The sequence below is a fragment of the Lontra canadensis genome, unplaced genomic scaffold (genome assembly GCF_010015895.1).
Source record: "Lontra canadensis isolate GAN:19392208 unplaced genomic scaffold, GSC_riverotter_1.0 scaffold38, whole genome shotgun sequence".
Lineage (NCBI taxonomy): Eukaryota > Metazoa > Chordata > Mammalia > Carnivora > Mustelidae > Lontra > Lontra canadensis.
Window position 1 is genome coordinate 16,714,075 of NW_022631032.1, and position 27,467 is coordinate 16,741,541.

At 38.8% G+C, this 27,467-nt stretch overlaps 1 protein-coding gene across 6 annotated transcripts in view; it reads right to left on the minus strand.

Annotated features, from left to right (window-relative positions):
• The window catches only part of ATP2C1 (ATPase secretory pathway Ca2+ transporting 1), a 172,034-nt gene that overhangs the window by 128,227 nt on the left and 16,340 nt on the right, over nucleotides 1-27,467 (minus strand). Inside the window, exons 1-2 of one of the 6 annotated variants that reach the window (XM_032869709.1) lie at nucleotides 9,883-9,968; nucleotides 8,891-9,071 (exon numbers count right to left, since the gene is read on the minus strand). The exons of 3 other annotated variants lie outside the window; for them this stretch is intronic. In XM_032869709.1, the coding sequence (XP_032725600.1) occupies nucleotides 8,891-8,896 (6 nt within the window). In that variant the 5' untranslated portion in view covers nucleotides 8,897-9,071; nucleotides 9,883-9,968. Of the gene's footprint in view, nucleotides 1-8,890; nucleotides 9,072-9,362; nucleotides 9,579-9,882; nucleotides 9,969-27,467 lie in introns of those variants that run through there. 2 more of the 6 variants (XM_032869708.1, XM_032869710.1) reach the window with 2 other exon arrangements.

The following is a 27,467-nucleotide window of genomic DNA, read 5'->3' on the forward strand; positions in this document are numbered from 1 at the left end:
TGTTATTACCGTACATTAAACATGGAGCTGTTTTATAAAGCTTTCAGCTAGCAACAATTATTTTAGTGGTAATATCAGAGTTAAAAAAAAAAAATGTTTAGCCGGTAATTTGACTACACAAACATATGGTACATTCCTTCATTCCTTCTCCTAGTTCCTCCATTTGTCCAATGGCATTCCTTTCACATAGGAGTTAACTGATAGGGTTACTTTTACAGGCTATGGCAACCAAACCCTTATGAAATCAAAGACATGAATGCAGCATCCTTCACACCCTGTACTTAAACTGACGCAAATGTCTACAAGTACAAGAGAGAACCATGTAAGTCCTTAAAAGCAACTTGTGGTCAGATACAATTTATATCATCAGAAGCTACCAACTTTGAACCCTCCAGTTTTAAGCTGAACGAAAATTTCTTTGCTACCACAAAATGTACTCTATTATCACTTATACATATCTTCCATTTTAAATGGTTTTCCTCAAGTTATTTAATTTTTCTGACCAACTAATGAATGGTATGTTTAAATCATCTTAGTTAAATACGAGAAAAGGAAGAATGTTATTTATAAATTCTACTATTAATAAAAGAAATACTAGTAATCCAATAAATAGTTCACTAAACTCAAACACCTTTATCTATTAATCTCATGTTATAATTGGGGGTATTAAAGTACAGGGAGATTAAACCAATCTTTTCCAAAAAGAGGAAGCAGCAAAAACTCCTTAAAAATGACAATGGTACACAACTATGTACATGTAAACAGATTATTAAACACTATGGCTATGGCTAGAATACATGTTCACGGTTATGGTCCTTATATTAAAATTGAAAATATTATGTGTCCTGACCCTAGCATGAGTGAAAGAGCCGGTGGTAATTTCTACACTTCACAAAAGAGTAAAAAAATACTTTCTTAAGTAAAAGAAAACTACCTAATAAAGACCTTATTAAGTAAATCTAAGGAAGAGTTCTGACTTCAAAGAAGAGTCTACTTGAAATTTTGTCAATGGATACAAAAGGAAAGGACGTTACAGACACAGGTCTGGCATTTTCCAAAAGAAGTAACTCACAATACTTGTCTTGATTTCAATGCTTTCAAACAGTAAAAGATCTCACAGCAAGTAAAATTATGAGTTTAACCTCACTGATTAGTAGGTAAAACATTTAATCCATATTTTAACATTTTTACCTACTGCTAATTACAAATCATGAAATACTCAAAACCCAAAATCATAATGTGATGCACCTATGACAGAATCATTAATATTATAAAAACCACTATAGCTTTCCTAGGTATTCTACTCAACTCTCAGAAAAATATGTGAAGGCTTGAAATCAGAGTTTGTTTAGCAAACAAATGACAAAAATAATTTCCTCATAGTCATCAACCAAGGAAAGGGAAATTGGCATTTGCTGAGCAGCCCTTTCATGTCAAGAACATACACACCTTGCCCTATTTAAACCTAAGAAGCTTGAAGCAGAATACATCATCATCCCTTTACAAGTGAGGAAACCAAAGCTTAGAGGAGTTAACTTCTTGGCCCTTGGTTAGGACAATGTTTCTCCAATTCAGCACCCTCAACATTTGGGGCGAGTTAATTCCTTGTTGGAGGATGAAGGGGAAGGGGCTGTCTTGTATACAGTAGGATGTTTAGGAGCATCCCTCACCTCTACTCACTGGATGCCAGTAGCAGCCTGCTAGTTTTAACTAAAATATCTCCAGACATTGCCAACTGTCCCTGGAAGGCAAAGTCACCCCTAGGTGAGAACCAGTAAGTTAGAGTGAAGAAGCCAGCATTTTCATTCAATGGACAAGAGCAACATGCCAAATGCTAATCAAAATTAATTAGGGACAACTGAGGGTTTTTGCCCTCAAGCGCTCACTTTGAACCCTAGACACCAATTGGTGTTCAATTTTAAAACCTCCCTCCATACACAGACCTATGACATGCAAGCCATGACAGTTTGACCTTCAACATACTCTGCTTGGCCTATCCCCAACTCAGCTAACTCCTCCAATTAGCCATGGTATCTCTACTCACCCACTTACGCTGGTGTAACAGCTTGTAGTCATTCTGACTCAACCTTCCCCCTTCGTTTCCTGAATCTAATTACAACCCAAGTTCTGCTGGGTTTTCCTAAGATTAAGTTGCCTCTCTCATCCATCCCCACTCTCCGTTCCCATCCTTCTAAGATAGCTACAAGCTCATCTCCTCTCCTTTCTGGAACAGAAAAAAATCAGAAAGAACTAATCTCCTTTGGTTCCTCAAAGAAATGAAGGGTATTTGTAAAGATACCATAACTGAATACCAACTTCTAGGGTGGGGGCTGGCAGACCTCAAACAATGGTGGGCAAAGACCACATCCTCTTCTTCTGGAGTAGGAAAAGAAACTGGAATTTTCCACCAGATCACTAATACTCTTCTTTTTTTCTTTTTCTTTTCTTTTTTTTTTTTTTTTTTGGAGAGAGAGAGAGAGAGAGAGAGCAAGCGAGCAAACATGTGCACGCACGTATGCATGGGAGGGGCAGAGGAGAGAATCCTAAGCAGACTCCATGCCCAGCACAGAGCCTCACACAGGTTATCAATCTCAGGACCCTGAGAGATCATGATCTGAGCCTAAATCAAAAGGCGGACACTTAACCACTGAGCCAGCCAGGCACCCATAATCATTGACACTTTCACAGTCAGATGTTAACTCTCAGTAAATAGCAACCCTGACAAACATTAAGAAAAGGACACAGCAGAGATTAGTTTGCATGTCATTAAAAAGTGGCTTGCATGCTATTTCTGACACTTGTGCCATGAACAGCTTTTGCCTGCTCTTAGGTAATGTACAATTTACATTCAACAGAAAAGGGGAGATTCCCAAAGAAAATTTCATCCAACTAATCTTTCTGCCTCCCCAATATATAAATCCAGATGAAGGTAGGTAATGCAAACGAAAGTCTCAAAGAGATGGTCAAACAAAATCTAATGAAATAATTGCAAAGGCAATAAAGATATATTCCCAACATATATGAATATGCAGCACCAAGAGGCTAATTTATTTATACTGCTCTGATTTAAGGCTCTGATTTAAGATAAAAGGAAATCTAGGACCTGTTTTAAAGTTTATCTGTCCCTTTGGCAGGGAACAGAATTTTATTTTATTAATGATCCTTAGGATATGCTTTATCCTCTTAAGACTCCCCAGTGAAGAAAACTTTAAATCCAGTATCTGAAATTCACAGCCTAGTCAAAGTTTTAATTTGTACTTCCCAGTTTTAAAAAATATTCAAGAAAATTACAATGAGTGACATCCTAAATATTTCTGCTTCTGTTATCATTCCTGAGTTTTCCTATAAAGTGGCAGATATATTTAGTGTCAGGATCCTACTGCTATTCCAACTTTGTTGGGTTCTTCAAGTATATAAATGAAAATAATTTCTACAAGGATGTTTCCATGTCTCAGAGTTTTCAAAGGCATAAAGACATATGCATATCCTGTTTAGGACAACACCTTATGAAAAAATAAAAAATCAAGCCAAAAAGCCTTAATTAAGCAACTATAGTTAAGAGGTATATTTAATAATTCCAATTCACACATTCTCTATTATCTGAAGCAGAAAGAAAAAGCAGGAATTGAAGTTCAATTAGATGTCCAGTTACAGCCATCTTAGGTGCTACTTTTGATGACACTTTCTTTCTGGCTATAACCTATGATATCATAACCTTGTAACATTTCACTCTAATTTTTTCTAAATGTATCGAGTAAGTTTAGCCTAAGTTCATTCAACACAATTTGAGGAATTTCCTTGTAATTCCAAGATTTATGCTTTTGTCAACAGTAACTTAAAACCTTGAAGATGGAAGACATAATTAACAAATGCATATAAATACAAGCCATAAAATTTCAAAAGGAAATGCATCAATTTAGCCTGACATTTCTGTTCCAGAGAAATATTTTCTTGTACAACATCATGGCATTAATACAGAGCTCACCCAATCAGTTTTTACTTTACTGCCTTTTACCAACACTTGTCCGCATGAAAATCACAAAGATAATCTTGTCACAAATGAAGCCTGAAGTCCCTATAAAAAGAATGTGTCTTTTAACAAAGTAAATATTGGAGGACTTTTTGAACTGACCCTTAAGGATTAAGATGTTACATGTAACAACTATGTAATTTTAAATTCACACCAGCTAACTTCACCATCAAGCTATGGTATTCTTTCCAGCTTTAAAATAAAATAGAACCTAGTAAAACATACTACGGTTAACCAAGATCTCAAAAGAAAATCAGCCTTGAGCCCCAAGGGGTGTGTTCCTAGGAGACTATTTTGATCGACACTGCTTCAGTTAACAGTTTAATTCTGCTGCCATTAAATAAGATAACATTAAGACAAATCAAGTATTTAGGATTCAACTGTAGAAAGCTATTGCTTACAAATAATCTCTGCAGCATCCTTCCTCTAGGTTAAATTACATTTTATAAGATGCTATTACATACATAATCTCTTTCAGTTTCAACTCTTTTGGAAACACTAAGAATATTACTTTATTGACTAAAGTTCAAACAAAATACATCTTCCACATCTAAAAATACAAAATATTTTTATAATCTGGCTTCCAATTTTAGTCAAAGGAAGGCAATTAAGGTGGTTTCTCATCTGTTTTACTTACAGTTCCTCCAACTATCCTTATCCTAACATGTAATCTTTTCTTGAGACATTCTTAGATGATTAACAATTTGACCAAGAAACTATTTTTAAAGAAAAGTGTAAATAAACATATTATCATTTCCAAATGCTATCCAAAGAGATCAGGGTAATTTATTCTAGACCTATTAGCCCTGCCTATAACTATAAATTAAACATGTCCAGAAATCTTGAAAATTATTATTTTTATCCACTAGTCAAAGAAGTATTTAAAGCTCGGGGCGCCTGGGTGGCTCAGTGGTTACGTGTCTGCCTTCCCCTCAGGTCATGATCCCAGGGTCCTGGGATCCAGCCCCACATAGGGCTCCCTCCTCACATTGTGCTCCCTGCTCTGCAGGAAACCTGCTTCTCCCTCTTGGAACTTCCCCTGCTTGTGTTCCCTCTCTCACTGTCTATCTCCGTCAAATAAATTTTAAAAAGAAAGAAATAAAGAAAAGAAATATTTAAAGCTCTATCAGTTTCAGGTACATTAAATTCATATTTTTCTATGAGAAAGGCCAAATCTATTCCAAAGCAGAAAAAAAAAATTACTGGGAAGAAGAAACTATCTGCAAAATTCTCCAGCTAGAAATACCTTTCTAATAAACCAACCCTTTAAGTATAATTAACTAATTTTTTAAAAATCAGGAAAAGAGCCATTTACTTGTACATCTCAGATTCCCAGGTGGTACCCAAATTCAAAATAAACAAGCAAAAAGGAGCTCCAAACATGCAAAAGGAGTTCCACAAAGGGATGTCTAGGACCAATCCCTGCAACTGCAGGAAATTAACACTTCAAATACTTCCTATGACTGGCAGGAAATATTCAAAAGGCATCCTGGAGGCTAAGGCTAAAAACTGGGTAAGCTCTGCTGATAAGTTTAAGTGAGACATGGGAGAAAGGTCCAGAAGAATTGAAACTGAAGTGCCAAAGAAAATTACCACCACTGTTGAAAGGAATCACAAGGATGAAGTCAATCCCTCTAACAACCCTTGTAGACTCAGCATACTACCTAAGAACCTTCATGCTAATGCCCCTGGGAGCTACTATCAATTCTACCCTGTTACGTACCTAGAGATGTAATTTATCTGTTTACCTACTAGAGGAGTATCTTCCTGGGGAACAGTAGTAATCACTCAATCACTAATGCATGCTAACCATGTGTTAACCATCATTCTGGGCACTTCACATACCAGGCTTCATTTATCCCTCACATCAGACCTCCAAGAGGGCATTATCTCATTTACAGATAGGAAAACTTAGAAACACAGTAACTCATCAGATTCTTTTAGGAGAGGAAAAAGTTACCTGTCAGGATTCAAATCCAAACCTGTCTCCTTCCACACTGGCCTCTGGTTTTTTGCTGGAGCCCCGACTTTCTCTACAGAATTAAAACTGTAACAGTAGAGAAAATTCTGTACTTGACTTACCCATTTCCTAACTAATAATAGCAAATTCATACAGAGCATTTTGGCCACAACTGTTCCTCCTTTCAATATTCAGCTATCATAACATTAATGCCAGAAGGCATAATAGTATGCAAACACTGAGTTAGGCTATTTATAATAAGCATTTATTGAGCACTTACTATGGGCCAGAAACATCTAAATGCTTATAACAATCTCACAAGGGCGGGGGGGGGGGGGGTGGCCTGCATGGCTCAGATGGTTAAGCATCTGCCTTTGGCTCAAGTCATGATCCCAGAGTCCTGGGATCTAGTTCCCTGCCTGGCAAGGAGTCTGATACTCCCTCTCTCTCTGCCCCCACCCCATGCTCCTTTTCTCTTTCTCTCTCTCAAATAAAATGTTAAAAAAAAAAAAAAAAAAAAAAAACCCTCATATGGTAGGCTCTACCAATACCCTTATTTTATAGATGAAAAAGCTGAAGCAAAAAAAGCCAAATTACGCTAAGTGGGGATCTGGCACTCAAATCAGGTTGCCAGGCATCACAGCACATGATCTTAAACTCCTTCCTCTCTCCCTAGTTTCTGATTTCACCCTCTTAACTATGTAGACTAAGTATCAGCAATCCCAATTTATAGATGATGAAACAACAAAGACGAAGAAAGGTGAAGTTAACCATTGAACACAGGTTTGAACTGTGCTGATTCACTTACATCAAGATTTTTTACAGTACAGTAAATGTATTTTCTTCTCCTTACAATTTTCTTAACATTTTTTCTCTAGCTTACTTTCTTGTAAGAATACAGTATATAATACATATACAAAGGATGTGTCGACTTTATTATCAATTATTGTATAGTTTCCAATCAACAGTAAGCTATTAGTAGTTCTGGGGGAGTCAAAATTTATAGTACATTTTCAAATGGGGGAGGTGGTGCCCCTAAACTCCACATTGTTCAAGAGTCAACTGTAATTTGCTTCTACTCACAAAACTTTTAGTGGTTAAGACATGGTTTGAATCCATTGTTTTTCCACACTCCCAAGATATTAATATATCATGTCAAAGGGGAATCCAACTATAAAAAGAAAAGCAATAATATTCTATGTATTTCAAAATAGTCCACTGAAAATTCTAGGTTATATGCAAATTCTTCTTAAAGCTGTTTAAATATGAGAAAAGAAAAAATGTTATGGTAATGAGAAACTGACAAAAAAGGCCTCTAGATTATTACAGGCAGAAAACCCCTGCAAGCTGTTGAGAACTGTATATTACTATGAGGCCAAATAATACAAACTCAGACACAAGCATGCACCATGCTCCCATCTCAACATCACTCCCTCTCACGTCAAGAGACAATATGAGAGTCAGCTTTATTCGTCATGCTCCTTTTTCTTAGAGATCAAGAAACAAAAGCAACCTCTAAGAATACACCTAGACTACTCTCTTAAATCTGGCAACACTTTGAAAGCAGAAATTATTGATGTTATTTAAGATACAACTACCAAAAAACAAGTATATAATTGCATTTAATATTCTTTGTCTCTTGTGAAGAAAGGATTTGTCTTTCTGAAATCTGTAAACCAAGACAAAGAAGAGAAAGCCTCAGAAAAGCGATTTTTCCTTAATACCAGACAAAAACATTACTGCTTTTAAATGCTGTTTCTAAAGACCAAATTAGGTGGTATAACTCCTCTGCAGTTACATACTTAAGTATTTCAGAAAATGTCTTCCACCAATTATCCATCTAGAGTAAAACTGAGCAATATAATCATGCCTCTTGTATTTCCTACATACCCTAGGGTCTCAGGCAGCAAAACAAGTTATGCATATAAGAAACATCTATCCTAAAACTACCAGTTCTACTTAGGACAACTGAGCTTACATTCTCAAAAAACGGGAAAACAAGTGAGAAAGCAACCCATAAACCCCATTCCAGCTCCTCTGTACCACTTACAGATTTTAAAAACCAGAAGATACAAGAAGACAAATTGTAATTTTTAAGTATCTTTCATAGCATCTTGGGGGGGGGGGAGAAAAGAAAGATTATCACACACAAGTCAGAAGTCAGTCCACAGAATAAATGTGGCTGTTTCAGGAGAGAAAATAATACTGAGTTGTTCAACGCTTTTGGAAAATAACCAGTGCTGTGTAATGAAAAACATTAAATATTTTAATGAGACCAAAGGAATCAAGTAACATGTGCACGATAATTTAGTGGTCCAAAGTATACAGTGGACAAACGAGTTCCACTGTCAACCTCCTAAATGATGTTTTGAAATACAGAAGAACTTTAAGCAAGGAAATCACCTCATAACATTCTGTTAAATTCAAAGTTATTTTTTCTGAACTGAAAAATCTGCATTAATAAAAAATTCTTTCCTTTCTTATAAACTAATCCGGGCACATACCATCATCAAGGCTTGACATGCAAATATACAGAGATGCAATCCATCCCCTTCCCTCTCCATCTCCACTTCCCCTCGAGTGATTCCTTTCAAATAGCTATTTAAACAAGCACAGATGCTATCTGAAATGAAAACTTCCCTTCCATTCCCTAAGCTAAAGACAGCGGCGGCTTCCCCCGGAAAGCAGAATAAAGCTCAGTAGCCCACAGTACCTTAATTTCCGAAATTCCCTGTGTCACCAAAATAAAAGCTAATACCCGAATAAAGCAATTCTTTGTATACTTCGCAAAGGAAAAAATTAAATCAGGAAAATAAAAAGGTGGAAAAAGAAAAGCAACTTAAAAGCAAACCACCACACCCTCAACTCCGCGTTGCAACCCGTCTACCAGGGGCCTTTACCTTCATTTTCCATCGAAACTGCACTTGGGTTGATGGCTACAAGTCTTTAGTGTCAGCCGCGCCACACTGGGAATAGAGAGGAGAGGAGGACAAGGAAGAGAAGCCCCCGGAATCCCAGGCTGTCACCCCCTCTCCCGGCCACACGTCCCACGGCTGCTCCCACCACCCCTAGCAGCAGCATCTGCAAGAGAAACCGGGAGAAGCGGCGCTGACGACAGAGAGGGCGAGGAGGGGACCCCCGCCCCGCCACCACGTCGGGAGCCCCCAGATCGCCTGCCCACCCCCTCAGCCACCCGCAACGCCCCCAGCTCAAGCCGGCGGGGCGGCGCCCTAGAGACACCCCCAAGCCGGGGTATCCTCGGGACACTCCCTCCCTCAGGACCTGGAAGTTTCTGGAAATTAGGGGCAATAGGTAACACCGGTGCCCTCCCAAAACCCCAGACTCCCTTCCTCCGGGCTGCGGGGGACTCACCCGCGAGGCTCGCGGGAGCGCCCCGCGCGCCTGGGGCGAAGAGGAGTGGCTCGCCGAGCGGCGGCGCCAGGCAGGAGCCTGCTCCGGCGTGAGGAAGGAGCGAACCGGAGGGCGGTCGGGGAGGGGAAGGGAGAGGAGGTGTGGGCACCCGTCACGGTCGGCCCAGCCGACTCGGCGCGGCAGCGCAGGTCTGCCCCGCCTCCGCCTCCTACGCTCGGCCCCTCCCCGCCGCCCGCCGCCCCCTGCCCCAGCACGCCCCGCACTCCCCGGCCCACGGCGGACCAAGCTTTGTCGCTACTACTTCCGCTGTGAGGGGAGCGCGCGCACGCGCACTCGCACGCACAGGCGCAGACGGCGGAAATGAAGCGAAGGCCGGGCTACCCGCCCGGAAAAGGCTCTGGTTGGGTGCGGAGCAGTCCCGTAGGAGGGCACGCCGGGCCAGAGCCCCGCTCCGGCCCTACCTTCCCTGCGGAGGTTCCTCGCAGATACCCGGGGACGGTGCCCGCCCGTTTCTACGCACCCACTGGGCGCGAGGGTCAGAGACCCACCCGCTTCCCAGCCCTGGCCACGCATTCTCAAGAGGCAGCCGCGGGCAAGGGCCAAGCGGGCAGGTACGATCATGCTCCCCGTCCCCGAGGTATTTGAGCGCCCTCAACAAAGGCGACATGGGAAGCCCCTCCCGTCGGGGTGGCCGTCACAATCTCGGCAGGCGACGCGAGGACTTCCGAGGGAAGGGGCGAACGCAGAGGGACTCTGGTGTTCTCACTGGGACTTCACCCTCACTTGCAGACCCCTATCCCGGCTGCTTTGCGCTGACTGCGAGAGCAGGTCAATCGCGGGCGACTTCCCAGAGTTCTGTCCCTCTAAGGGATCCGCTAAAGTGCCTGTGTGTAATGAGAAGGCAAGGATCAGCCGCAGAGCTCGAGGGAGGACTCAGCCTTTTCAAGTGTGTGGAACCTAAAAGGTTGGAACAACTAGAAACAGCGTCCAGAGGCGGAAGCCGAAGAACGGGAATTGCCTCCGGACACTGGCTATGTCTTTTGCCATTTGAACCTTTGACTTGCTCAGCATCTCACCCAGACCCCCCAATAAGTGACTTTTTTATGGACAGTTGATGTTAAGCTTTGGTAAGCCGGGAACAGGAGACTAAACCGAAGTCCTCTCGCACCTAAGTCCACTAGAGGGCAGGGCTACACCTGCTGAGTTCGACCGCGCCCTCCACAAAGAACTGTAAAGACCGCAGGAGTCCTCCCTTGTGTGCTAGAGGTATTCTTCTCCATCAACACCTACTCTCATTAAAAAGCTTGCCCTTTATCTCAGGTTCTGTAACACTTCCGGATATGTTCTTTGACCACATGTTCAACGTCAAAATAAACAAATGGACCGGGTTATCTGTCTTCCCTATTTAATCTTGTGGAACTAGTCTAGGACCAAAAGTTTTGGACAGCTTACTAGCTTTACTTTTCAGTTAAGATACATTGAGATTTTATTCAACGACGTCACTTTTAAGTTCCAAAACAAAACATAAAAATCAGGGTGAACTAGTTTGTAGTCTCAGAGTTAATATCTGTAATACCCCTTTGGCTTACAGGCTTAGGGACTTTTGCCCAGCCAGTGGTGGTACAAACCTCATTTGTAAAACAATGAATGTGCTATCTCTTGCTCAATGTTGTAATCAATTTGTAATGATTATTAGTTACTATACTTATTGGACCTTGACACCACAGCATCGTATTAAAAAACATAAGCACCTAAAGTAGAAAATGTAAATGTAGACATTATTTGATACTAATATATGATCTTACAAAATAGAGGGCAATTTCCCTATACAGAATTTGATACTGTATTGCTTTAATTAGCTCAGACATTTTTTCTTTTTTTTTAATTATTAACATATAATTTATTACTTGTTTCAGGGGTACAGGTCTGTGATTCATCAGTCTTACACAACACACAAGTGCTCACCCCAACACATACCCTCCCCAAGTCCATCACCCAGCCACCCCACCCCCCCCAAGCTCAGACATTTTTCTAGAATAACTTAAGAATTATCTGTTGTGCAGTGCAATACAATACCCCAGCATTAACACAGAATTCATCCTTAACTCCCCCGAGGATATAGCACCACATGGCTTAAACCTAAAGTAGCTTACCCTGGAATTCTACTTTTTGGTTGCCTAAACTGTGAAAGCCATTGTTCCTATTACTAAGGCAAATAAGAAACTGGATAAAACCATCTTTGTCCAGATGAATTGTTATGTACTGCCTGCATTCTTAATCCACCATCAGTCGGCTCACAAATTCCTAGGCTGGGGAGCTGCAAAAACCCTTTAAGGATAGTTGGTTCAGCCGCTCAGCTGATCCTTCAGCCTTATCGACACTTCTCCACAGAGTGACCCTCTTCTGTGTCTGAACACCTCTTCTACCAAGCTAGCCAACATCAGTAGCACCAGTTTTGACTTCCTATGTAAATGAAAGGTAGCGTAGCATTCACTGTTCAAGCCAGAGCAGTGGGGACTGCTTGAGCCATAAGTTTCAGAAATCCTCTTCCTTAAAAAAAAAAAAAAAAAAGAGAAAAAAGGAATCCTCTTTCCTCTTTCAGCATTCTCCTCCGACCAGCTAACCTTCCATGAGACTTTGATATAGCAATCTCCACCTCCTCATCTTGGGGGAAGGGGACTAAAATATATGTACACTCAATTACGTCATATACATCCATGTGTATATACATTCATCTATACATATACATACATATATAACATACATACATATATAACAATATTTTAGGTACAGATGTATGCATAATAACCAGCCTCAAAAGATTGTTTTGAGGATCTGATAAAGTGAAGACAGGTTGTAAATTATAGGGACTCTGAAAGTATAAGCTTATACAGAGAAATAAGCAAAACAGAGCATTAACTAGCTAGAATGAGAGATTAATGGCAATGAAATATATTAGTTTCAAGTTCCCTCTGTCTTCTTTTTTACAAATCGATGCTCTAAAAATCTACTCATTTGGTTCTGAATATTGAACCTACAAAATTAATTAAATATATCTGATGCCAAAGGTGTTCCACATATGAGCAATAAAGGGGAATTTGTCAGGTACCTCTGCTTAGGGGAAATCTACAAATAGGGAAGATTGAGGAAGACAGTCATGGTGTTCTAATTTTATTTATACTGTACCTTATTACACAAAGGATGTGAGGCATCTTTTTTTTTAATAACAAATTTGATAGCTGGCATTTTTATAAACCTGAATGATGAAGAAATATGTGGTCCTTTAGGATTTAAAAATTACCCAGAAAAGGTTATTTTTAAATCTTTCCTTAACATTTTATTGTAAAGGCTATTTTAACCTTGTTTTATGTACCAAAGTTTAATAGTTAAGGAGTTTTAGGGGAAAAGTTGTCATTTTTTTAAGGTAAAAAAGTTGTCATTTTTTAAGGTAAATATTTTAAAAGCATATAAAGACACAATGCTTTATTGTTATAAGCTAACCTGCTCAAACAGAACAACAGAAGTATTTTTCATCCTGTGAGAGAAAGGACATGCTAAGAGTCAAGTCTGGGGGAAATACAGTCTTCCTATAAGAAGCATCATATTCAATCAATATCTCACAACCACCTGCCAGAATTGCCGTAAATGTGCTCGGTTCTCTGTCTTAGCAGTGCTGGAAGAGTAAAAATAAGAAGGAAGAATAAAAATCAAACGAGCTCAAAAATGATGTAGCTGTGTTTTGGTTGGCTTTACTAGCACAGAGTTACCAAAACTTTACAAATATTTTATCAGCCCACAAAATTGCATAACTTCTACACATGCTAGCATTTCCTTGCTGAAACTGAGCAGAAGAAACTAGAGATTTTAAAGAGTGCTTTTTTCATTTTTAAGGTTTATATATGACTCAGTTCCCCCATTCAACAAGTTCTGAGCCTGTGGTGATATTTGGGATCTTTGATATGTACTACCAATCTAATGGATTGGAGGTGGAGGGTAGGTGGGAGCACAGATAAGAATAAGAAAGGGAAAGAGGAGAACAATTCAGTGGCTCATTTGGTTGTCTGCCTTTGACTCAGGTCATGATCCCAGGGTCCTGAGATGAAGCCCCACATAGGTCTCCCTGCTCAGTGGGGAGCCTGCTTCTCCCTCTGCCTCTGCCTGCCTCCCTCTGCTTGTGATCCCTCTCTCTCACTTACTCTCTTTCTCAAATAAATAAAATCTTTTAAAAAAAAAAAAAAGGGGGGGTGGGGGAGGAGGAGGAAAAGCAAAGTGAGTATACATCCCATATCCAGAAGTCATCTCTGGATTTCATTGTTTTCATGGAAAATAGACATACAATATTCCGTATTACATACACGCAAAGATTTATCTTGAGGTAAAAATGTACACATTTAAAAGATACTCTGTCTATTTTCCAAGCCGGCATAATTATCTCTGGCCCAAAAACATTTGTCTGTAGTAAATATCTAATAAAGACCTATTGAATAAATGGGCAATCTGGAAAATGGTCATCATAAATACATATATGTTGTTGAATTAATAAACATAATCCCACCTTTTTATTTTTTTCTACTTCTACTTTCCTGTAAAGCAAAGAATTAAGGGATTTTCTAAGGTTTAGAAGTGAACTTAAATCTCCAAACCACAAAGGGGTTAACTAGTACAACTTGGTCTGAACAAGAATAAGTCCTAACCATTGTAGGAAGTATTAAAAATTGAGCACTGCTCAAAGCAGATGAAATATTACACCCAGATTGTGAACCTGGGTAACCATATGAAATTAAAAGATAACAATGTTGAGGTGGCTGCTTCCAAGCACCAAGGAAACTTCAGCTGAGATTGTGCTTTGGGTTTTGATGGCATGCATATCAATGGCTGACAAAGTCAAAAGCACTATAATTTCCTGCACAGTCTTTGGTTATTACCTTAAGTATCCAGGAATCCACTCTTGGACAAGACAGCTTGGAAACTAGGTATAAGCAACAGGCCTTAGAATAGCCAACTACATTAAGTTGCCACTGGCCAGCATTTTCTCCTCATTTTGTAAGTTTTACAGATAGGTTGGTCATAAATTAGTTGAAACTATCAGACAGATTCCATATTATATCTGTTGGTCCCTTGCTGTGTTGGAAGTAATAGCCTAGGCACCCTTCCTCCTTTTAAATCCTTCTTCAATTTCACATCAGAAACATTTTCAATCTCTGTTTACTGTGTTGCACAATGGGGGCTGAGAGAGCTTTGAGAAAGGTTGCATTTCCTCAGACTGCCAAAATGGTACATTTTGCACTTAAAAGTTTTCTACCCCACCATTTTCTAGAAGTCTTTATTTTTTGCAAAGCTTGCATCTTTGCCTGAACTTGTCCCAAGTCCTTCCAGGCCCCCTGCAGAAATCATCTCTCTCCACTGCGCTTCCTATTGTGAGAACAAATGGGAAAAAAGGCACAAAAATGCCATTATGATAATAAATTAGAGAGGGAGATCAACAGCACAGAAATTGCCCCAGGTTTTCTGAGGATTCTGAAGGTTAGCCCTGGATGGTCATGCAAACAGACCATATTCCTATTGAGCACACTATACAAAATAGGAACCCACACCAAAGAGATGGTTCATAAAACAGCCTACAGAGAAAGGAGAAATGCAATTTGGCAAGATGGTTTGCAAGTAGATGATAGAGAAGGAGAATTACAAATTGGCAGAAAGGAATTCTTGCTACACAAGCAAATTGTTAAATCTTCAAGTTAGAAAATTCATCACTACAAATAATCTGATGGGAAATTGGATTAGCAGCATTTTTTATACCTTCAGACAACTTTATTTTTGCTTTCTGGGTTATAAAAGGCAAGGTGTATGTAGCCTATTTCAGAAGATATTAAAAATAACTTAATATTGCTGAATATTCTATATTTGGGGGATCAAGAAATGGGGATTCTGGATAGTAAGGGAAAAAAGCTTTCTACAGGCCAGGAACAAATAAGCTCAAGTGCAAATATGGGGACTTGGACTGGCCCAAGCAGTCCCTAGTTCAAACAGTTGAATGCAGAACTATTTTCTAAGAAACGGCTACCTCAACCACAGGAATCCCGGTGTTCAAAGTGAGCAGTGTCCCTCTCTAGAATACTGAACAGGAAGCTGACAGACTGAAAATGCCATCAGGCCCTAGGAGGAGAGCAAAAGGAACTCTCTGTTATATTCCAAATGATAAAGTACATCTTGTAATGAATTTTATCAGTGATCCTCAAACATCCATTCCCCTCCAGGATCATTATTAGTCTAAATTAGTGTTTCTCAAAGTGTGGCCCCCACTACCGGCAGCAGCAGCATCACTTGGGAACTCATTAGCAATGCAAATTCTCAGATCCCACTCAGACCTACTGAGTCAGAAATTCTGGGTGGTTGGACTCAGCAATCTGTGATTTAACAAGCTTTCCCCATAATTTTGAATGTTTGGAAGTGCTGCAACCACCTTATTACCCCACCTACCCCTCTTTCTCCAAAAATCCAACACCAAGGATGGCAAAGTAGTGATCAGAGGAAGCCAAGTCCTTTAACACATAATTAAGCTAACAAATGAACCGGTCCTAGAGCCTGTCCTACCACAAGACTTCCTTTAATATAAGATAATAAACAAATTATATTTTCTGTTACTTGCAGCTGGAAACATCCTAACTGATATAGAGTCTTAAATGAGAAAAAGTAGTTTGCTTTAGATAAATAGGTTAATGTATTAGTTGGTTGGTACTTTGGCTGCTCTGATAAAACTTAAAAGAATTCAAAATACTGTGACATATGCAAGTGATAAAATGTTAGAGTACTTTAGGTATTAAAGGCAATGTTAATCAATGGGAAGTTACAGAATAAGATCTAAGTAAAAAAAAGAACTGAACAGGGGAGTATTGTCTGTTTTTTAGGTTAGGTGATTTCCATATTAGCATATAAAGTAAAAAACTGGCTTTTAATTTCAGAAACTCCTTTGACCAATTTTACCTATTACTACTCAGTAGTATTTTTTTTAAAGATTTTATTTATTTGACAGAGATCACAAGTAGGCAGAAAGGTAGGCAGAGAGAGAGGGGGAAGCAGCCTCCCCGCCCAGCAGAGAGCCCGATGCGGGGCTCCATCCCAGGACCCTGAGATCATGACCTGAACCGAAGGCAGAGGCTTAACCCTCTGAGCCACCCAGGCGCCCCAGTAGTATTTTTTTAATCTTTTTTTTTTTTAATATTGATTGATTGATTGATTTGACAGAGAGAGAGAGAGATAGCAAAAGAAGGAACACAAGCAGGGGGAAGTGGGAGAGGGAGAAACAGGCTTCTCGTGGAGCAGGGAGCCCAGTGAGGGGCTTGATCCCAGGACCCTAATATCATGACCTAATCTGAAGGCTGACACTTAACAACTGAGCCACCCAGGCATCCCTAATCAGGAGTATTTTTAAATTATGTTATTCTGCACATTATTCTTGAAAACTAGTTAGATTTTAGAATTTTTATTTTCTAAATAAAAATCTAAATAAAAAACTTCTAGTTGTGTGCCCTAGACCAGACTTTTTCTTGTTTAATTCTTTTTTCTTGTTTACTCAGCTAATGACTATTTAGTGATAATTCTACTGTGAAATTGCTAAAATAAAATTAAGTTTTCCACATTCATTTTTTTCCAACAAACTTGATAAAACATTTATTGTCTTGAGGTTTGCACATCAACTTGCATCTATTTTCTGACTTAGAGCAGTTAAAAAGCTATGACATTAAGAAAAAAAAAATTAAACATATTCTTCCCCTATTTTAAATGATCAAATTACTCATTTTAACCCTAAAAAGCACTTGGAAAGGTAAATATTGCATGCTTGACTAAAGGATTTGTTTTACTTTTAGGGAAATGAAAATCAATTTCACTGAACAGCTAACAAAACATATTTGTTTAGGGTTTTTCAGTTGACATAACACTTCCATGTACATAATTAAATTTAATCCTCACAACCCTGTGAGGTAAGCAGACTAGATCTTGTTAATTGCTTTTTATAGCTAACAAGGCTAGGACTCACACAGGTGAAGCTCTTTGAACAAGAATTTCTCACTATCCAACAACAAAGCCAGGAGTCCAATATCCATCTTGGCTCCTATTTCCTTAAAGCTACCTCTGTGACCTATTAGAGAATATGTGAGAAGCTGCCCTGTTTACTGGATTACCTTTTACAATTTATCATTCTGTTTTGTTACACCTTTCAACTCAATAGGGCACCCTGAAACCTTGATGGCTATTAATTCCTGAGCCTAACATATCTGCCCCATAGCTCATTTAATGATATTTAAGAATGGTATTAATTAGTAAGGACTTGATTTTATGACATCCTTGGTCATTGTCTACATCTCTTCACTTGTTCTTGCTTAACCTTTGGACACTGGGGAAATCATGCTCCAGGCAGAAGCTATTCTAGAATCCCTTAGGTTTATCTTCTCAGAGTAGAAATTAGTGCTAAAATGGAAGTGTAATCCTAATAGTAAATAATTACTGACAGGCATTTTAGAGAGATTATTCAATAGGTAATTGAGATGTGTTCATTAACATGCTTTATTGAAAAATCAGCAAAATACATATTAAACACATGTCCTAAGGTTCTAAAAACCACTGAACAAGTTTAGGAATATTGATTTTATTCCAAGTGGTAAATTTTTCTTTCTTCTGATCTTATAATTATATTTGCATATTAACCAGAGTAGAGGTAAGGTAAAATTGAGAGATTTTGTTTTTAGTGATTTTAGGGATGCCTGGGTGCCTTTGTTAGTTAAGCATCTGCCTTTGGCTCAGGTCATGATTCCAGGATCCTGGGATCTAGTCCCACATCGGGCTCCCTGCTCAGCCGGAAATCTGCTTCTCCCGCTGCCTGCTGCTCCCCTGCTTGTGCTCTCTCTCTCTGGCAAATAATTAAAATCTAAAAAAAAAAAAAAAAAAAAAAAAAAAAAAAAGACTTCATAATGGTTTTAGATAGTATAGAGGACATACAACAATTACACCTTTTTTAATCCCATTATTTAAATCAAAAATTATAATTTTCAGTTGCCATGTCACTTCAATCAGTACACAGCTACAAAAGGAAGAATTAAAAAGATAAAAACATATTGTAGATTACCCTTGTGATGAGAGATAGAAGCAGGAAAATGTTCACATTTAGCCCAGAAGGCCGACCTAGAGCCTGCATAATTTTGATAAGGATCAAATTCGTACTGGTTGCTACATATTTAGATCTCATGACTGCCTGTACATCTCACTGATGGCTAATACGGAGCTGAATGATAAGCATCAGAGAAATCTTGAGAAAGTAGTTCTACGAGTAGAAATTCAAAGAAAACGTTCATGCTCTAATACTCCCTGCACCTCCCCCTTGAGCACTAGGCATATAACCACCAGCTTCATACAACAAAAGTGCAACTCTTTCAGCCCATAGGTCCGGTCCCTGTGCTACTTAAATAAACTTACTAAGTTGTACCATAAAAAGTCTCAAGAATTCTTTCTTGATCATCTCATTCAATGATCCTGCAACACTTATGGCAAGACACTACTCAATGACTTCTTGCCTTACTGAGGATTATATAATGCTACTAGGCGTAGAGCAGCTATGGTTGAAAATGGCCAGTTAAGAACCTATGAAGCTTTAAATCATCATCACTATCCCCCTGGCTTTGGCAATGACTCTCCATCTTCCAAACAGCATATGTGCTCGAAAAGGTGCAAACCCTGTCAGCTTTGATTTTTGAAAATATGCATCACCAAATGATCTGCATTGGTTGCATCAGTGGTTCTCAAACTGGGGACCCTACTATCCAGGGAACTTTTTAGAAGTGCAAATTATGTGGCACCCCCCTCAGACCTACTGAACTGGGGTTAGGGGCCTGTATCCTATATTTAACTAGTCCTTCAGGTGATTCCAGTGTTAAAATTTGAACACTGATTTACAGGAAACTTAAAACTTTCATCTAAAAATATTTTGATCATGCCAATAGTCCTCAATTCTGAAAAATAGTGTGAGAGTATATATCCATATTTTAAACCTTCTCCAGCATTTCCCAAAGAATGAATTAAATTCTTAAAATAATTATCTTAAAGTTATAGGACTTTGACCTTCTTTGACTAGATACCTGTTGGCCTAAAATGAGTTATTTTAAATGACCAGGGGAAAGGACATTAAGACTGAAAGAGATCACATTTCTCCCCTCTTAAATAACTGTGAGCATCATCTCAGCATAATTTGGTATGAAGGAAAACAAAAATTAGAGGGGCCATGCACAGGCAATGGAGCTATAGTTGTGTTGCCAGCTCTAAGTCAGTCTTTGTTTTCTTATCTCAGGTCAGGACCTTTGGAACAATGTGTCTTTGACCTGGTGTATGAACCTTTGGCAGCCTAGTTAAATGAAAGAAGTAGAGGAAACCTTCATAAATAGAAAATGCCATTCTATTGAAACAGTGCATTTGTTAGAGAAATAGTTTCAGCCTTTAAAAACAAAACATTAAAAAAAAGCTGTATAACATTTCAGAGGCTATAAAAATTTTTTTGAAGTACATTATACAGAAATTATGTGTTGGGGATAGAGCAAAAGGATCCTTTTTAAGACTAATGAAATAGGGTTTTACACTATTCAGTTGGTGTAAACAATTTGATTACAAACCATGCACTCATAAGACCAAAATATTTGTGTGATGGGCTTTACTTATTTTGAGATGTACTTATAGGCCATAGCCTAGTTTAGTAGTAAATATTATAATAGGGTTAGTGGTATAGGACACAATTACAAGAACTGCTTACATTAAGGGCAGTTATTTGCAGAACAAAGGAAGAAGAACAAATGAATCAAGGGTTTCTACCAAGAAGATAGGGGTGCCTGGGTGGGGCAGTATTCCATTAAGTGACCAACTCTTGATTTCAGCTCCTGTCATGATCTCAGGGTTGTGAGATCAAGCCCATGTTGGGCTCCACACTGAGTGTGGAGTCTGCTTGAGAGTCTCTCTCCCTCTGCCCCCTCCCTGTTCTCTCTCTCTCTCTCTCTCAAATAAATACATCCTTTTTTTTTTAAAAGATTTTATTTGTTTATTTGACAGAGAGACTTGAGAGAGGGAACACAAGCAGGGGGTGAGGGAGAGGGAGAAGCAGGCTTCCCACTGATCAGGGAGCCTGATGTGGGGCTTGATCCCAGGACCCAGGTATCATAACCTGAGCCAAAGGCAGATGCTTAACAAGTGAGCCACCCTGGTGGCTCCTAAATAAATATATCTTTTTAAAAAGAGGAGTATCTACATGAGAAAACTGGGCATTTGAATACATTACCAGAAGCAAAATACAGCAAAGATATCCAACATAAAGGTGATTTTATCCAGAGACAAGTTATGGTAACTATGTTATAATTGCAGATAACAGATGAGTTTGCAATAGATTGATTAGATCTTAATGAATTCTTAAAGACTTTCTTTAGTGCTATAACCTTTCTACGATGTCGTCTTTAATAGCAATAACATGCTTTTTCTCTATGTGTGTTAACTGTCCTGCTTGGAAGGATAGTAGATGATGTATTTAATTTTATTACACCAGTATAGGAGTTTTGAGGTCTGTTGTATTTGCAAATTGCATTACAAATAACAGGTCCTTTGCAAATATAAATGGGGGTGTGAGTGGGAGACCTTGGAGATTTAATAGTATCAGAACATTTCCATCTTCATAGTGCTACTTACTATAGAGCAAAATACACAGAAGGAACATCCTCCATTGAAGAAATCCTCTATTTCAGGGGCGCCTGGGTGGCTCAGTGGGTTAAGCCGCTGCCTTCGGCTCAGGTCATGATCTCAGGGTCCTGGGATCGAGTCCCGAATCAGGCTCTCTGCTCAGCGGGGAGCCTGCTTCCCTCTCTCTCTCTCTCTCTCTGCCTGCCTCTCTGTCTACTTGTGACCTCTCTCTGTCAAATCAATAAATTAAAAAAAAAAAAAAAAGAAAGAAATCCTCTATTTCATTCGATCGAGTTGGGAGCTCAACCTGCTCAGAATAGGACCACATCAGTATTACTTTCAAAGCCATCCTATGGCATGGACTCTTGTATATTATGTTTGATATACATACCATTTTTGTGTGTTATATCATTCCTTCAGAGCTGGATTTTCTTGGAAACCAAGGAAACGAGTTTCAGGGCCCTCCACGTATAGCGGCCCCTTTCAAGGCCCTTAAAGAGACTCTAGCAATATTCTCATGGTCTTATGGTTTGGTAAAATTTGCAAAGGATATTTTTACTGCAATTGATTTTACAGTTACTCTTTTCGCCGACCTTTCCTCCTTCACACTTCTCCTGTCAGGCAGCATTGGGACACCCCAGGGCAGATCTGGCTTAAAAGAAATTGAGATGGGGATACGTTTAGATTTCATTTGGATTTAGTGAGGTACACAGAAGTGGCTTGTAGTCCTATCTGTGTATGGTTAAGTTATTGCTGGCTGTCCTAGCAGAGAAAGGATATCCAAGGATATTTCTACTCCCTACTATTCTAAATCACAAGGCCTGAAATCTTTATATAAATGCATCCCCTTGAGCCCAGCACCTGAAGTCTGTGAGTGGAGAAATAGAGCCTGAAGCTAGTCTATGGAACTGTTCAATACTCAAAAAACAAATATAAATTAACTATGTTAAAGGAGTATCTGGATTATTTTTCTCTTATCTCCTTAGAGAATGTGAAGTGGTGATTAAAGAATCTGAAGCCTAAAAATGTAGAAACAAAGCACCTTAGGATTTATTAGTTAATTAGTTAAAACACTTATTTTTCCAGATTTTGTTATCTCAAACTTGTCACTCCAATTTATAATTTGTTGTGATTTCTTTTTTTTTTTTTTTCTCTTGGCAGAGAGAGAGATCACAAGTAGTCAGAGAGGCAGGCAGGGGTGGGGGGTAGGAGGGAAACCAGGCTCCCTGCTGAGCAGAGAGACCGATGCAGGCTCTCCATGATCCCAGGACCCTGAGATCATGACCTGAGCCAAAGGCAGAGGTTTAACCCACTGAGCCACCCAGGCGCCCCATATGGTGATTTCTTATTTTATTCTAATAGTCAATTTGTCTCTAATTTAGTATTTATAATTTTATATTCTTTTTCTTAGAAGTTCCCCAAATTGAATAACTTTCAAACCTCTGTTAAAAAAGGGACAGCAGGCCCCAAATGGAGTCATTTATGCTAAGTTTGATGTCATCAAACTGAGACTTAATACCCAGTCTAATTACAGTTTTAGCATCTTCCAGGAATGGAATCTTAAATTAGTTACCTGGAATCACCACTAGTGAGGTAACCTGCCTGATAGACCCCTGCTATCCCCAGAAGGAAGATGACCTCATCGCAACCAATCTGCTTTCTTACTAGTACAACTTCCTTATCCCTTTTCCTTCTGCCTGTAAAAGTCTTTCATTTTAACTACCTTCTCAGTTCTAGATGGGACGCTGTCCACGTCATGAGTTGTTAAAGAAAGCCAGTAAGGTCTTTAAAATTTACTCAGTTGAATTTGTTTTTTAACAGATTTGTTGGTAGCAGTGGGATCCCAAGGAAATTCCTGATGGATTCTGGCAAAACAAGAAACATAGGCACTGGTACCCATGGACCCTTCAAGTTCTCTTTCTCACCATTTCTGAAGGCTGTGGATAAATTCCTCTCCATTCTGATCTCTGCTGTCTTTGTTTCTTTTTCTTTTTTTTTTTTTAAGATTTTATTTATTTATTTGAGAGAGAGCATCAGCAGTTGTTGGGGGTGGGGCAGAGGGGGAGGGAGAGGGACAAGCAGCCTCCCTGCTTAGTATGGAGCATGACTCAGGACATTCAAGTGCCTGAGCCACCCAGGCACCCCAGTGAGCTCTGCTTTCTTTGTATTGAACTCCATATCTAACTGGCTTTCTATTCCAGGGCAGCAGGTCAGTTTCACGACAAACAAAAGTCTCTAAAAGAATGTCAGTTCTTGGCTATTGGTTCAGTACATAATTCCTAGTCCAGGGCTTAGCACCTCAGTTTGAACTGGCAGCATGTTCTACCTAGAACCAAGTCTTTTAACCCTTAGTTTGTCCACAGCTCCTTATTATATTGAAATCCCAGCCCACAGTTCCCATTTGTTGGTATATGCTGGTTCAATCTTTTCCCCAGTCCCCAGTTCCATGTTGGGAATTGATGGCCTTTCGTTGCAAGGCCTTTCATTGGCCAGCCCACAATAACATCTCTTTGGTTACTTTGGTATGTTAATGTTCTTGTTTGTATTTTGTGTAAGTAAAGGCTATTGCTAAATTCAGTCTCAGAAGCCAAAAGCCACAAAGTTGGTAGGCATGAAAAGCTTTTAGGCACTTAAAAGCTTTTCGAATGCTCATCACTTAATTTTGAGACTCCCATATTAGGATAAGTTGGTCATGGAAGAGGTTAGACTGACAGTAGGTCACCTGCCAACTTCAAGAAAATTTCTCTGCAATAAGGTACACCATAAAACACCACACATTCCCTATCCTAGTATCACATCCCTCTTAGTTATTAATTTGTTTCCCAGAGACCCAAGGTGTAGCTAAAGAAATAGGATCCTTAAGTTCCAAAGAATTCAGTGTGCCACCTTCTAGCTCACCTGCTTATTTTATGTCTAAGAACTATGGTCCCAGAAACTATAGATTTCTACAAAAATGTCAGTCTCACTAAAAACAACCTAGAATTACAATGGCCATTATGGGGACTATATCAATTACATGAGATTGTTCATTTAAGAAGTGTACTTGAAAGCAACGGTTCCTAAATCAAACAAACAGAATTGGATACCTACTTTAATTGGCATACAGAAGCCTCCAAAAAAAAAAAAAAAGGAAGCCTCCAAAATACTTCAAAATTCCAAAGTAGCTTCATTGAAGATTTGTTGCAAAAGGCTAATGTAAAATTAAAACTATAAGAGACACCCAAAACAAAAGACTGTAAGACTGACTTAACTCCTACTGCACCCGTCTATCTTCCTTTATTTGAGTACGCATTCTAGTAATCCACAGTCTGAATTGTCTTTGCACTCTGAATAGACTACAAGACTATTAATAAAACTCCACCAAGGCAGTGGTCTTCCAAATGCCCCATATCTGACCTCCTATATGGCTTCTTCCAGGGTCAACAGGACTCTGAAGGATTTTCTGGTAAACTGCTACAGTTTAGAGATTACAGTTTCCCTTCAACAGCCAAGGGAAATTAAAAATGAATGGAAAAACTTACCAAATTCTGGTAAATCCTGGAACCTATAGATGGGATCCTGGAAAAAGTTGGCAGAAGCCAGCAAAGGGTGAGAATTCTTACCAGAGTCAGAGCTCCCAAATCTCTGTCTACCATGCCTGGTGGAAGGAGGAAAATAAAAAATTTCACGTTGTCCCTTCCTCTCAAAATCCAGAGACGGCCATGACCTTCTTATTTGTCTCATTTTGTGTCCTGAGAACTTCACTTGGTAACCGTCAGGTTGAGGACCCCAAAATATAGCCATATAGGAATGTGGGTTGTACCCCATTTGTGGTTAGATATGGCTGGACAGAAACGTGGGTTAAACACCATTTGTGGCTAGGGTTCTACCAAACCGGTGCCAGCCCTCGGAGAAATTATCCAAGTCTTTTTTTGGCTGTCTACGGGAGTGGCTCTGGATCTTGGGTGGACAATATCTTTGGTACCATCTTTGGGGAGGCCTCTTACATCCAAGGGGTTGTTCCATACTGCTAGGTATATTTACTCTTTATTCCAGCTGAAAACTGAGAAGGTATCTGAAAGGATTTTTTTTCAAAGTTTCTCTGTGGTCAGAAATTGGCCAAATTGGGGAAGAGGATATTCAGAGCCTGGTAGAACTCCTTAAATGCCTTTTTTAAGCTAAATGTACCCAGAGGGAAATAAACTTTCTGAAGTCTTTGTGAAGGGATTTACTAAAACATTCCAAAACAAAGCTCTAAATCCAGAACATAAGAATCTTTTTGATTTCCATATTAGTTGAAGATCTCCCTGACATAAAGGAGCAAACTAAAGATAATGTATTTGGATGAATGGTTCAGGCCCTTATATTATTTAGGCTACAACCCAGTTTTTGAGGAATTAAAAGCAATTTTTAAAAAGATTTTATTTTGTATTTATTTGAAGAGAGAGAGAGAGAGTCAGCAAGAGAGGGAATACAAGCAGGGAGAGCAGGAGAGGGAGAAGCAGGCTTCCGCTGAACAAGGAGCGGGATGCGGGGCTCAGTTCCAGGACCCCAGCATCTTGACCTAAGCAAAAGGCAGACACTTAATGACTGAGCCACCCAGGTGCCCCACAACTGTCTGTATCTCAGAAAATGTTGCAAAACCAGAGATACGGCAATAAAAACAATTCAAAATCTACCTATCCTTTTTACCAATCCCCAAACCTCCCCTATTCATCTCAAAAGGCTCCTAATTTTTCTAAAAAATCTGGCTTTCAGAAGCAAAAATTCTTTTTAGAGGAACTTACATTCTTTCCCTGTGCTTTTAAGATGTAAATGTCCTACCTGGTCTTCTTCAGGAGCTTTTATCTAGCCCATCTCTTTAAAAAGTATATTTCAGGGAGGAAATTCTCATGGAAGGAAAAAAGGGGGAAAGTCTGTTTGGAACTTAAGTGAATTTTTTATTCACCTAAGATAGTTATCTTGTCTTCTCCACAATATTAGTATAAACAAACAAACAAACAAACAAATAAAACTTAGCTATCTGATCAGATAAACTCTTCTGCCAGCAATACAATTTGAATCCAATTTCATGTATAACTAATGAGTTTTGGGGGCACCTGGCTGCCTCAGATTGTGGAACACGTGACTCTTGATCTTGGGGTTGTGAGTTAAAGCCCTACGGTGGGTGTAGAGCTTACTTAAAAAGTAAACAATGAAAAAACAAACTTTAAAAAAGTAAACAAAGTTAACAATTAAAAAAAATAAAGAGGTTTGTATTATTTGGCTAAAATTTTATAGCCGAAAATAAAAGTTCTCTGCTTATATCTATCTGTATGCTTATGTGTGTCTGTATACAAAATGTGTTGTAATGTGTGGTATTTTCCTAAGTCTGGGTGGTATTTCCAAAATTAATTTGTAAAACATCCCTATTTAATTGGCTTAAGGAAAATTAAGCACTTATATGAATTAAGTATTCCTAAAACTCTCAGAAATGTGATGGGAACTTAAACCAAATGTTTTTCAAGTTCACATGAGCTAGGATTCATCTTTAGTAATAAAAACCAGTGTAAATTTAATTGAAACAGGCATGTCTTTGGAATCATCATTAAATATAATACTTTTATTCTAACTAGGTTTATTAAATATCAAATGAGTTCATGTTATTTCTTATATAATTTGTCAGCAAAAAAGAAAAAAAAGCATGAGATGATGGCTGATTTTGTCTAATGTCTCATGAAGTTTTCTTGGGTAGTCTAAACATAATTGCTAAGAACAACTGAATTGAATAGCAGATAACTATAGAAATAAATATTTGTAAATGGGCTAAGAGTTTCTTGGTGAACTTTTTAGCAATAATTATGTTTTATGATATCCTATCTAGAAAACAGTCTCCAAAATCTTTCTGGTTACTTGAAACTTTTAAAGTTTTGCTATGCTAACTGAAATGATGAGTTAGGTTAAATTCATTGACTATCAAGACTATTTCCAAATAAGAAAAAATAGTGAAATATTATTTACTGAACATAATTTACCTACTTTTGGTTTCTTATTACAAAGGAACAAAAGATATTTGGGTTTGTTGGTAGACATATCTTGTGCCACACTAGAAAATTTACTACAAGGAAGCATATGTTTCTAGACATTATGAAATCTGTTCATAAATTTGCCAGTGTATTGAATGCTGGTCTAATAGATTGTTCACAATTGTTTGCTTCATTTTCACCAGAAATTCAAATACTAAGGAGTAAAAATTCTAATATATGTAACTGAGGGATATGCTACTTGAGGGAAACAATTCTGTGAAAGGAAACTAGGATGTGTGTTTTTCGCTGAGAGAAATTGAGGTATAGAGATGTGTTCTTTTTAAGGGAAAAATTAATAAATAAATTTGTCCTGGTCATTTAGAAAAGAGAGAGTTTTACCTTGTGTAGTTAGGTT